At 40.1% G+C, this 13,250-nt stretch overlaps 2 protein-coding genes across 2 annotated transcripts in view; both read right to left on the reverse strand.

Moving 5' to 3' along the window:
* Positions 1–5,701, reverse strand: plac8l1 (PLAC8 like 1). The gene is made up of 6 exons (XM_018691646.2): positions 5,489–5,701; positions 4,106–4,135; positions 3,442–3,656; positions 2,634–2,860; positions 2,362–2,498; positions 1–1,961 (listed from the first exon to the last, which is right to left on the reverse strand). The coding sequence occupies exons 1-6, from the start codon at positions 5,699–5,701 to the stop codon at positions 1,830–1,832; spliced, it is 954 nt and encodes a 317-aa protein (XP_018547162.1). The 3' UTR covers positions 1–1,829.
* lars1 (leucyl-tRNA synthetase 1) overlaps positions 5,651–13,250 on the reverse strand; it is a 22,407-nt gene continuing 14,807 nt past the window's right edge. The window contains exons 26-32 of the mRNA XM_018691642.2: positions 13,034–13,174; positions 11,207–11,317; positions 10,861–10,971; positions 9,355–9,459; positions 8,326–8,421; positions 7,827–7,959; positions 5,651–6,811 (exon numbers count right to left, since the gene is read on the reverse strand). Of these exons, the coding sequence (XP_018547158.1) occupies positions 6,606–6,811; positions 7,827–7,959; positions 8,326–8,421; positions 9,355–9,459; positions 10,861–10,971; positions 11,207–11,317; positions 13,034–13,174 (903 nt within the window). The 3' untranslated portion in view covers positions 5,651–6,605. The remainder of the gene's footprint in view (positions 6,812–7,826; positions 7,960–8,325; positions 8,422–9,354; positions 9,460–10,860; positions 10,972–11,206; positions 11,318–13,033; positions 13,175–13,250) is intronic.

Genomic DNA, 13,250 nt, shown 5'->3' on the forward strand with positions numbered 1-13,250 from the left:
TTATCTGTCACTCTGACTTTTAAGTCTTTAATAGAATAACAGTGTTGGTTAAGGATGAGGACATCCACATAGTAATAACCAACAACAAAATAATTAGATGAGAGAATTGAAATGATTATATAATATATAATATTTATTTTCATGCAGAAGATTAACTCCTTGCAGAGTGCAGGGCACTATATATAAAACATGATTAAATATTCTAATTCACATCTCTCCTTTTTGACATCAAACCAGTTTTTCTTTTCCCCCCATTTCATCTGAAGCAGCTGGCAGGTGGGGGACCACATCCAGAGAAGTTAACAAATTACATATTTGCCCTTTGAGGACCCATCTGCTTTGTGTATAAATAACATTTTCAAATCCGTTCTCACTGGTTGGCATTTCAGGTTCAGGGAACCACAGCAATCAGGACTGGATTAATAATATGACTGAATGCCTGAGGGTGAGCCATGGAATAGAGGGGTAAGGGAATAACAGAATAAGGAAATAGGTTTTATTATCATCAGGCTGTACTTGAACTGTTGACTGGAATCTGAGCTGCACTGTAGCCTGTATGCTGGGGAATCAGACAGGTGGTCCTGCATACTGAATGGACTCACACACTTGTCTCATCCCACACAAATAAATCACACTCTCAAACACATTAATGCTTACTTAACGTAGGAAGCCAAATGGCTGCTGCACACCGAAGTGGTGTGCAGTTTCTCTGTGCTTCTCTGGCTTTATTTTCATTTTGTCTTAAATGCGAGACTGAAAATAAGATTTATAGGTATTGTCCCTAATGTTGAGTCACCATGGCGCAATTTGTGCCTCAAGGTCTGGAAAGAGGAAAGCTTTATGTTTCCTCACTTCATCTTCCCTTCATGTCTAAGGGGTGACTGAAGGCCTTAATGTGTCTGGTGACCTTTGGCACACAAGACGGAATTAATGGGGTCAGTTAAGACAAATCACATTTTGCACTTATCCCATTTGTACAATTTTCTGTCTATGAAACTTTCCCTAAAACTATTGTCAGTGAGCTTCCTGGAAAATTGAGAGCACAAAGCACATTGTTTTTGGAGGGACACGTCATTCCTTTTTTTACAACTAAAACTATGGCATGCCTAAATAGCATTAGCCGTGAGTTTTGGGTGAACGGAGCTTTGAAAGAAATCTGCCTTTAACCAAATAAAACTTTCAATAAGGGCTTAATGACTTTGATTTTAACCATATCCTGATTAAGATAACCAGATAAGGCTGCTTACATGATAGTTAAAGAGTATTGGCTGGTTTGGGTTAAAATGTAAACATATGTTGGATAAAAAAAAAAGTTGTTAAAGTTTCGGGCGTCTGATTGAGAGTCAGATGTTTAGTGCCATTTGCTGCCATTGATGCCTGCTGAATGCTGAAAATAAGCATGTGTGGTGCCACCTGCTTTTCACTCAACTCAGAATGCAGTTAATGAATTCTTGAATTCTCTGCAAGAAAAGCAGAATATAGTCCTGATATCATGAAGTCCAAAAGCAGTTAAAGGTAAATGTTGGTTTTAGTTAGAACTTAACAACTTCAAAGACAGTTTTAAGCTCTATACACTGGTTCAGGCTAAACAGCTGCGACTTTTCTTGTTTACCTTAATAATCAAAGTTCACCCTATTCAGTCTTCTTTGAACACTGCAGGATATGCTTAATTTATTGTCCAAGGCATCCTCAGGGGCATTTAAAAGTAAATTCAAACCTTATAGTATTTATTCTTCATGCTATTCATACCAGTAGTCTCAGCTGGTGTGAACGACAGTCTCTGCTGCATAGTAATAAGGAAAAACCCTCATCGACTGTCTAGGGTTTCCTCACGAGCACTCGAGGGCAGTGGACACATGATAGGTCTGAGTCTTCATCCTCCGCTTCATCTCTCTTATCATCTGACATACAGCCAGGGGGTAACAGCAATACACTGTGGTCCAGTCCTCACACACACTTCCCTGTGGATGAACATGCAGACAGGCAGGCGCACGCACACACATGCATGTGAACGCATATAGAGGAAGCACACATGCAGACGAAACGCACATGCAAAGACATAACATGCAACTTAAAGAGAAGCTATGTGTGCATTCAGTCAATACGGTGTTCTCCATTTCAGTGTCTATCCCAGTAGCCTCTTGTTTTCCATTTATTGTGGAGTCTTAAAACTTGCTTGAGACAGGTAAACCACCACATTGAATATACTGTAACTTTACATATGTCTGGTTATGCTGGTGTGAGCAGGAACCATTTTTTAAAGTCTGCCTGTTGGTGTGTTAAAGGGTGCTTTAACAAGCAGCACAAATCTTTACTTCCCATTGACAAATATGTTTTTCACATGTGAATACACACACTCACCTGTATCTTGTACCGCTCTCTGATCCCGACTCGTATGGCAAAAGTGGATCCTGGTAAGAGAGGCATGCACAGACACTCACCGTACTGGTGAGCTAAACTCAGGTCTAAACAGCACGGCACCAGAGCCCCGAGAATACCTGCAAGCACAGACACAGGTCACCACAATTTATATATGTGTGTGTGTACAAAGTTGACATAACAACTACACAAAGAATAAAATAAGAGTCTTAAAGTTGTGATTGGTGCATGTGAGCCCTGTGTGTTCATGTTACATGTAGTCTTGTCTCCGCAGATGTCAAACAGGCCGGTGCTCCAGTCTCCTCCTGTCTGCGTGATGGTGGTGATGGTTGTCGTGGTGACGCCGAGCCCGGGCTGTGTGAGTATCGGGTCTGTCACTGCAGGTGAGTTGTCTGACCTCCAGTTGCCTTCACTTGCTGTGGTGAAGCCCCCCATTTCCTTCTCTCGAATTGCTGAGGCTTCAGTGGCTGACAGTTCTGGTCTGAAGTTAGATTTTTAATGAATCTATCTTTAGATATATGGTTGTGAACATGTCACTGATACTCAACTGCAGGCTTAGCATTAAAAGAAAATGGGCCAGTTAGTCTTGTGTTCCTGGAAGCAGGAATTTAACTCATTTCATTCATTCAGCTAATTTCATTTCCTGGAACAGCATGTTTTGTGCTCAGCTGGCTCCTATGAAAGTTTAGCAGCACAACACCACAATCGCACTAATATATCAAACTAATATTATCCTACTACTGGTAAAATACAGTATGTAATACAGCATTTATTCCTGCATTCATCTGATTTAGGCCTTCAGCAACACTTTAATCGCAGAAAACTGCAGTGAAGGCAAATTCAAAATAAGTTCAATTTAGTATTAAGGAGAGCAAAAGCAGGAGCTGCAGCAACAATAGATTTGTAAAAATGTTCCTGCTTCATTTATATTATCATAGAGGCGTAAGAGAAGAAACACAGCAGCAACAAAAAAGCAGAATAAGATAAGTGAGCTGTTGGCTGTAATCCATTGTGCTCAGTGGTGACAACACTGTGTACTGGTAGGGACAAAGAAACACTTACTGGTGTGTGACTGTCGTCTGCTCCATGACTAGAAGCTGCTGGCATCCAGAGAGGGGTGAGGCGAGGAGATGAGAGGGGGAGAGGAGAGGAGAGGGTGAGCAGAGAGTCAGCAGAAATGAGGAGGTGGAGGGAGAAGGGGGCAGAGTGACACTTCCCCAGTGAGAGGGTGTGTGCCAGAGCAAGATAAACCAGCAGTCGGATTGCTCGGCCAGAAGCTGTGTGACAGAGATAAGTCTTGTCTTAGTTGTCTTCTGTCTGAGACTTTTACAGTGCACCCCCTCCCCACACACCCACCCTGCTAACACAGCAAATTGGGGAGGGGGGGCAGATACACATCAGAGTGCATGTGTGCAAATGCCTGGCATAAAATAATCAGATGTGAATGGATGCATACACCACACACACAAGCACACCAGCAGGGCATAACGTGACAAATTCTTGTGAAAAAATAATTAATTTACATTTATTGTCTGTAGAATATAACAGAGATGAATTGTGCTTCTAAAACATGTAGCAAAGATTAAGTAAAGTCATATAAAATTAATTTCATTTGCATAATTACAAGAAATGAAATCTAACGGTTTGTCTGACCCATGACATTCAAGGCATTCACTGTTTCTATATAGATGTATTTGAATAGATGTACAGTAAATGTTAGACTCACCCTTGAGGCAGAAACTTGCACAGTGAAGAGCTGGGAAGTGAAAGATGCATTTTAAAACCAGTGAAACACCTGTGGCTCATGTTTAGAGGCGACTGACTGCGCTCATGCATTTCCTGTGTTCTCACATTGACCTTTATATTTAGACTAATGTACAGTTTGTGTGTGGGCCTGTGAATGAGAAGGGTGGTGGGGTGGTGTTTACGTGGTGGAAGGACACGCAGTGAAATGAACATGGGTCAGTTCACACATGCACATCTAGTCTTGACTGAAAATTGTGACAAATGTTAGTACATGTAAAAGTGGATGCTTCCTCACTTGGTGGATGACGACATATTTCATACACAGTGGCTTTATAAAGTATTCATACTGCTTCACTTTTTAAACTGATAAAATTGCTATTTTTGCCTATTAGTACTCACACACAATAACCCATAGTGACAAAGTGTGAAAATTTGGCAAATCCTTCAAAAATCAAAAACTGAAATTTCTCCTTTACAAAAGCATTCAGATCCTTGATTCAGTACTTTGTAGAAGCTAATTTAGCAGTAAAATGCTTCAAGTCCTTTTGGTTAAATCTCTACAACCTTTAGATACCTGGATTTGGGCAGTTTATTCCATTCTTCCAAGCAGCCCCCTGAGCTTTGACTGGGTCACTCAAGGACTTGTCTCAAGCCACTCCAGTGTTGTCATGGTCGTTTGCTTCAGGTCATTGTCATACTAAAAGGTGAACCGTTGCCCCAGTCTCTCTGGAGCAGATTTTCCTCAAGAATCTTTCTGCATTTGGCTGCATTCATCCTTCCCTCAGTTCTGACCAGTCTTGCCGTCTCTGCTGCTGTACAATATTTAGTTTCAGCTCTTATCTGTTATCTTCACGCTCATAAATAAAAGGTCAACAGTTTGCTTTCTTGACAAGATTTAAGCCAAGTTAGCCCATATAACACCTTTTTAAAATTTTAGACAAACAAGATACATGTTAATTAATAACTGACAGGCTGATTTACTTTTAGACAGATCCCTGTTTTCAGTCTTTATTCTAGCCTTCTGCTGGTAGAACGATCGTATTTAGCACACACACAAGTGTGGCATCAATCTTCTCACCTAACACTCTACAAGAAAGCAAATAAGCATATTTCCCTAAACATCATCCCTGAACAGTATCTAGACCTGAATGGTAACAATTTTGTTTTGCTAATTTATTATTCATTCAGTCAGCTGAAGTTTATTGCCTATTCCATCTCCTTTGCATATCTCCTCTCCAAGTCATCAATAAATATTGCCTGTAGGTGTCTGTGTGCAGAATGCTTACAACCTCTATACCCTCTGAGCTACAGTTTGTAGCTACACATCAACCACATCAGAAGAGTGCTGACACAAAGTCCTCACCATCTTCAGTACGGGGGCAAAGATCCAGCGACTTCCCCCATAACCATGACACACTCTTGAGATGAGTCTCATTCTTGTGGGGAACACTTGTCTTATTTTCATCCTTAAAAGAAATAAAGTAGCACAGAGAGGAGAGAGTGAGAGAAACAACACCAAGAAGGCTGAATATTTCATAGGTTTTATTATTTCTATGGAAAAGCGCACGTCAGACATGTGCCATCCAGAGCTAGAAAATAGGAAAGCTGTCTGACAGGCTGACAAAACTGAAGGAACAATACGTCTCACCTTTGATATATGAAACAACACGGCAGACACATTACCATCTGTATGGAAACAACGGGCATTCAGGAGGATGGAGGAGCAGTCTCACAATGCAATAATGTTAAACAAGTGGTTGGTCAGCTACAATATAGGACATGGTGCTAGATGATTTTTCATTGCCTCACAAGAAAAAAAAAACATTTTTCAAAAGCTTCATTATACAAATAGTTATATATTGTGTGATCATATCAAATAGGAAAAAATGACCCATGGAGAAAACTCAAGAGATCCAACTTTAACCCAACAATAAAAAGACAGAACAGAATACAAATCCTGATGTTATACTCCTGTACCAAACCCTTGTAAGTTTCCTCACACCATTGAAGAGCCCAATTTAAGCACCAAAGACCAAACAGTCTTTTATCAATGGGATAGGAGTTATAGAAGTCCTGAACTATCTCTGTTTTGTCCAGACCAGACGCAAATCTGACTGTGCTATAACTGTATGAGTTGTTTTAAAAAAGGAAGATAGAAGCTAAGTTTTCAGGTCCCATTAGATTCAGATATTCCCTGAGGTTGCATTCAGCAGTGACTTGATAAACAAGAGTGAGAAGCCAGTAACAGTTAGAGGAAGAAGATCTTTCAAATCTAACACCATGTACTGGAGCAAATGGTGTGAGTACAGAAACATAAATCATACAACTTACGTACATTTTGAGTCAGTGTTCTATGGCTTTGAGTCAAAATGACCTATTTTATTAGAATATTTCATGATGCATGTAAACCTTTGAACAAATTACTCACTGCTGAATGTGCCCCCATGTGCCTGTGTGTGTGAGAAAGAGTGAATGTTACTTTAATGAACCAGATAAACCAAAGTGTCCCCAACGTCTACAGTGAGGCCGTTGTCGGCCAGGGTGACCCTCTTCTCCTCCAGATTGACGTTGAACACAGATTTGTTGGAGATGGGCAGCTTGCCCTGCTCCTCCTGTCCCAGGACGGGCACCCGGCGAGGCCCCAGCATGGGGTCCTCGTATCTCATCAACTTCACCCTGGACAGGTCTAGTGGAAGGGAAGGAGGCAGAGTCAGAGTGATCAGAGGTGAGATGAAGTGAGGTGAGAGAGACGGAGAGTTGAGACACAGCGGAGGGATGAGGAAGGATCAAACAGTGGTAGGGAAAACAGAATAGAGAAGGAAAGGGTGAAGTTAAGGAGATAAAGTGATGAAGGAGACTGAGAAATCACTGCATGGAGGGAAGGAGGAGTTATAGGAGAAAGGAGAGGAGTGACAGGGATACAGCCTACAAAGCAAACTGGGTCATACATTGAACCACTCTTACATAAGCTTCAATATTATTCTGCTTTTTTTTTTTTAATCTGCCAGCATGTTAAAAAATACAAAACTAAGACAACAGAGAGCAGCTGAAAGGCTAACTCTCTGAGAGGACAGAATGCCTGATGGTGTTAGAATCTGAGTGGAATGCTTTCTGAAATTGCTTACACAAATATGATGATGGCCAGCAGCGCTGGTTGTGCTAATGGCACACTGGTAGAGATATAAGCCATAACCATTTTTACCTGTACAGAACCTGTAAATTGTCCTCACACAAAGCCCATCTCTAATATGACATCAATCACTTTTTGTAAGCCAACAACAATCAGCAAAAAAGGGTAAAAATTTCAACTTCTCTCCATGCAGGAACGGGTTAGATCGACAGCACAGAAAAGCACAACTGTTAGGGTGATTTTAAAAGATAGCAGTAGGTGATTTTTCTGTTAATAGTCACATTGGTGTCACTCCCTTTCCCAAGTCCTGTGCATGATGACGGCAGGTGGGAGAAAATGGAATAGATGGGAGTGCTGACATATTCAGCTGTTGAACATCAGTTATATAATGTCTCTTAGTCAGCTGAGCCACCAAGACTTGTGATCTCCACAAAGCTTAACAATCTGTGCGCACCTTTTTAAACTTGGATCTAACTCCTTGATTATAACAGTCATTTTTGTGTATTAACAATCCCATTTTTGGTAACCATTGTTGATGAATTTCTACTGTATATCCATTTATCTTACTAACCTTTGATGAGTCTGTTGACCTTGGCTAGTCTGCGGATGATGCTGTCTCTGCTGTCCCCTTGCCGGATGTCAAGCTTTGTGGAAAACATGCCGTTGCATGGCTGAGGGTTGACCAGGGACACACAAACTCCAGGCTGGGTAGACAAATGAAAGACACCAATGCATAAACACACAATTTAATTGTTGAATCGAGTGTACGACAACCATTTTGCTCATCAGAGACACAAACACTGCTGCTGAGAGGATGCACACAGCCAAACAACAAGCGCACACGCACGCACGCACGCACGCACGCACACACACGCGCGCGCGCACACGCGCACACACACACACACACACAGAAAGCAAATGTGCAAACACAGAGCAGAGTGACATCTTAAAATCTGACGAATGAGTGACTGAAAGAGAAACTTACACTTACACACACACACACTTACACACACACACACACACACAAAATCTGCTTTGAGAACAGCCGACACACAGCCGAGAGCATTTACCTCTGATCTGAAAACACAGAACGGTTTCCCTGGGCAACAGTCCTCCTTCACTTTGTCGTCAGCGTCAGATGCAAACAGGACGTCTATCTGCTCCAACTGTGGAGGAGAAGCAATGTGATTGGGAATGTGGGGGGCAAAAACCAAAACAAAAAACTATAATCAATGCCACTTTCTATTTGAAAAAACACAGTCCTTCACAGAGCGTGGTGACTAAGGCTGGTTGCAATTCACCAGAGACCAGTTTTTAAAGCAAGGAAACGCACCAAAATGTCCAAAGAGAACTCTCTAACCACATAAACCACTTCTCTGCTGGCCATTCATGTTTTCAGTCACCTTTTTAGCCTAAAGCCTGTGTCTCTCAGAGGGCAGATTTGGTGAACCCCATTCTCAGTGTTGGCTTGTGAGCTAGGTAACACATCACCCCGTTAGAGCCTTACATGACACAGCATATTTCTGTGTCATTATGACTTTTGTGTGGCAATTCAACTTTAGCTATGATCAATCAGACACATGGGAATTGGACTCAGGGTGTTACTTTGACATGCATTACGTACAATTTTTCTTTTCTGTGGTTAAATCTGTGCTGGCTTCACAAAAGTATCTTAGGGTTTTAGTTTTTGACTGGGCTAAGCTTCTGTGCAGACAAAAGCATTAAGGGCTTTCCTGACTGACAGCTGAGCTCAGGATTGTCTCAACTGACTTTTGCAGAAGTAGTGAAACTCAGCTTTAAAGCCAAGGTATTTTTGAGGAAACCAAAATGCTGTGACTGCATGTTAACGTGAAGACAAATGGAACCTAATCGAGTAAACATATTGAGTTAATTGCACATATTTGGGGGTAGAAGAGACGGGTTTTGGTGCTTGCAGCCGTTGTGTAACCTCAATAAATTTTGTGTTACACCACTTTGGGCTCACAAAAATGTAGTAACCTTAGGCATGTTCCTGTTTGGGACAGACACTTTCTGGAATGGGGTCTGCTTTAAGCTCTTTTATTTTCAATTTGAGGACCGATGGTTCACAAAAAACACACCTCCAGAGAATTGGTTAAGTAAACCAGGTTCTCCATCAGAACTGCCCGTTCATCAAACTCCAGCTCCAGATCCAAAACCCTGGGGCCGTTCTTCTCCAGGTTCTCCTACAGAAAACAAAGCAGAACCCAAATAATCAGAATCACAGAGACACAGACTTGAATGATGGACATAAATGATCTGAACTCTCCTGAACAATGAACAAGTTAACATATTCAGTTTTAACTTGCTATGGTCCCTAACACACCAGCAATTAGCAGAATGAGAGAAAACCTGATATTTCATCCACATCAGACATCAGGTTTTAGTTTATAATTCTGCATTATGCAGAATGTTCATTATTATGCTTATATTGCCACCACAAGATTATTGAGGGGAAAAAAAGCTTTGTGAACAAAAGATGCCAAAACAAACCATCAAACAAGAAAAGCTGGGAGAGAAAACAACTTGAAAGCTGAAACACCAGCTTGAGAGACAAACCATGGATGAACACAAAGCTTATCATGACTATTTATTAGTTTCATTCTGTTTGATCACTGCAGTGAAAACAGCAACACCTGAACAAAGCCCTGAGCACCTGGGAGATGAGACATCTAAAATTTTAATAAGCCTAGTCCCTCTGATCATTTATTAGCGACTTGACCTTAAGTGTATATATATATATATACACACACACACATATATATATATATATAACAGAAGTAATAACTGCAGTTAGATGTTAATCTAATATCTTTATGTTGTCATTTGAACCATCGTGTCTTGCCAGGGTGTATTTCGTGACTGCTGCTATTAGATCAAACAAAAGCTTTAACTAGCAGTGATGCAATATGCAATGTGATAAGAATTTAATTGTGAAAGCTTGTAATAAAAATCAACAAAGACAAATAGACCTGCCATCAAGTTGATACTGAAAAAAAAAAAAAAATTATGACCGTTGCAAACAAACACAGGAACAGACTGAGACAGCCTGTCAAAAGTGTGTTTTGTACTCTTTCAATCAATAAACACTTTGAACTCTGCAGACCAAGTATTCCTGCAGTTTCTTTGGAATTTCAATGTAATACTGTTGTTCAAGCTGTTTTATCATATTGGCTACAGTTTTGCCTTTGTTTGACTCAAAGAGGAATAAAAAAAAGAAAATAGTCTTTGAAAATGCAAACTCCAACTTTCCAGAGCTGAATTTAGACCAATGTGAAGCAAAAATGTGTGCAAACACAAAAGATAAGCCACCTTATGGACATATTGCTTAAACAGCTTCTTAGGTGGAAAACAAACCCAACTTGAACACACAAAAGTATGATGGTAAATGTGTGTATAGTACTGACATTCAATTCAATATTTATTATTCCAAAAAAAACCAAAAAAAAAACCAACATAAATAAGTATTGATTATTAATATTGCCCACGTTAGAGGTGGACAGGGTAGGTGGAGAGGGGACAGGACCTGCCCTCACACAGACACACAAACACTACTACACTGTCACCACCGCCTCCTCCATATGTACCTTGATCATGGCTACAAAAGGCATGACTCTCTTCATGTATTTCTTCAGTTCAGGCAGGGCTCCCAACTCGCTCGCTATCACTTTGTTGTCTGGAAGGACCCCGTTGTTGCTCTGGATAGACAACGAGAAAGAAAAGACAGGAGCAGAGACAGAGGTATATTGGGTGACTAACAGAAAAGACATCATACATAAATTATCATTTGAGACACAATTATGGAAATACAGATGGATGGGAGTAAGTATTTTAGTGCATCACTATGCTATGACCCCTGTGTTTTTGCATGTAACATATGTAAAAACATTCATATGCTGTGTATGAATGTTAGGTTGTGTGTGTGTTTCTCACCTTGTAGTGCTTGCCGAGCAGGGATAAGGCACTGTGCTGCCATGGAGGGTAGCTCTTGGCTACGTAGATGGTGCAGTGTGAGGGCTTGGCTGGGGGCTTTGAGTCACCTTTCTGTTGGGAGAAAACAGTGTAAGAAGGAGCTTTCAGATTCATCTCATTTATCCTGATAATCAGGTATGTAAGACTTTGCAGTGTGGTTTTTATTCAGTACAGTAACGTGGGCGGCCTCAATGTTGGGATTATTCAAGAGGCTAGGTGTTTTTTCATGTGTGTGTAATGTTCTATGATGAAGATGGGCACCTGTGAATTTATTTTATGTGACAGCTGTCAAGTCTACTCTTGTCCTGTACTGTATGCGTGTCTGTATGTGTTTCAATAAATTAGTCTTGATATGACAGTATATTACCATTATAAATTAAACATTATAAAAATTTGAAAAAGCTGCTGTATATTCATTGTATGCAATGAAAACATATTTGCTTTAATTAATTATCAGCTTGACATTTATTATTATCATTATTATTATCTATTTGATTTTTTTACGTATAAACTTTTACAAATTTATAAAATTAAGTTATGTCTTGTATAATTATGGTCACGTGACATCTGGTGGGGGAGATTTGAGTTAGAAACTCATTTATGTATGAAAACACTATAATTATCAGAATAAAAAGACAGCCTCTTCCATCTTTCCTTTTCTCCTCTTTTCCCATCATCCCTCCATCTTGCCTCCATGGCACCAAAACATCTGCAGCAAATCAATAACAGTAGTCTGGAAGTATGAGATATCGGCTGTCTTAGATCTTGTCAATACTTGTTTTGCTTTTCTCCCAGCTGCCTAAAGCCACTTATCGAGGTGCCAAACTGTAAGCAAACAATAGACAAGCTTTCCTGTCATGAACACAACGCAGACATCAGTCTTTAAGGGTATCTAGAAGGCTACAGGATGCTATGGCAGAGACAAACGCAACAACGTAAATAATCCACAACTGCTATGGTGGACTAGGAGGTGTGAACTGAAAAAAAAAGAAAAAAAGAAAAAAAAAAAGGTGATTGCTTTACAAGCATGCTTAAAATAGGGTGAGAGAAACTGGCCAGGGAATGGAAAAACAGAGTAAACACACTAAAATCAGAATTCAAGTAGAAATCATTCATCATTTTTATGTAAAATCTTTAAGAGGAAACTCATGTCACTCAGTAAGAATGTGACTCTTTTAGACTTGAAGCTGTTTTTTCATTAATTCCCAGGGTGGACGAATACATACTGTAGATTTCTTGAGCTCAGAGTCATAGAAATTCTCTCTCTCTTTTAGCCAAAAAAAAAAAAAAGTAAAAAAAAATTCAGGTAATCATCTACATAGCAAATATGTTGTTCCACAATGCTTCAATTTTAGATATTAGTTTTAATTATTCTTGTTATTTAAGCCTAAAAGGATTCAATAAGTGCAGATTTGATAAATAGATTGTACACAGGATTGAGATATGACAAAATGCTGATCCCCAACTTTATGTTTGGCTCCTGTTCTCTGTTTTTTCAAGCCTCTTACTGTGCTTGTCATTTTCTGCCTCATTGTGCTCCCCATCAAACAACCATGAAACTGTTAAACAATACCTGAGGGAGAAAAGACTCCCTCAATACATTTCTGCCTCTGATTTAATTAATGCACTTAATGAACACTTCCAGACTTGTGTTGTATTTCATAAAAACTATTTAAAAGAACGCAATCAATTCTGAAATCAATATTAATTTTCATGGTTTCTTGAAAAAGCCATTACTGAAGTAAAGTGGCAGTGAAGCATGTGAAACAACACAGACACACATTTTACCTTGTTCTTTGGGGGAAGCATGTAAGCTTTGAGTCGCAGTCGGAGGTCGTGTGCGGTCTCCATCAGGTACTGAGAGGAACGGATCAGAATCTCGTCAACTGGGCCCGCCACAGGCCACGAGGCTTTCATCAGAGAACTGGTCTGAGAGAGGGTAAAAGGACAGGAGTATGGGATAAGATTGATGGGGAACGACTGCTGTTAGTGCATTCTGGTTTAA

This window comes from Lates calcarifer, linkage group LG20 (assembly GCF_001640805.2).
Source record: "Lates calcarifer isolate ASB-BC8 linkage group LG20, TLL_Latcal_v3, whole genome shotgun sequence".
Lineage (NCBI taxonomy): Eukaryota > Metazoa > Chordata > Actinopteri > Centropomidae > Lates > Lates calcarifer.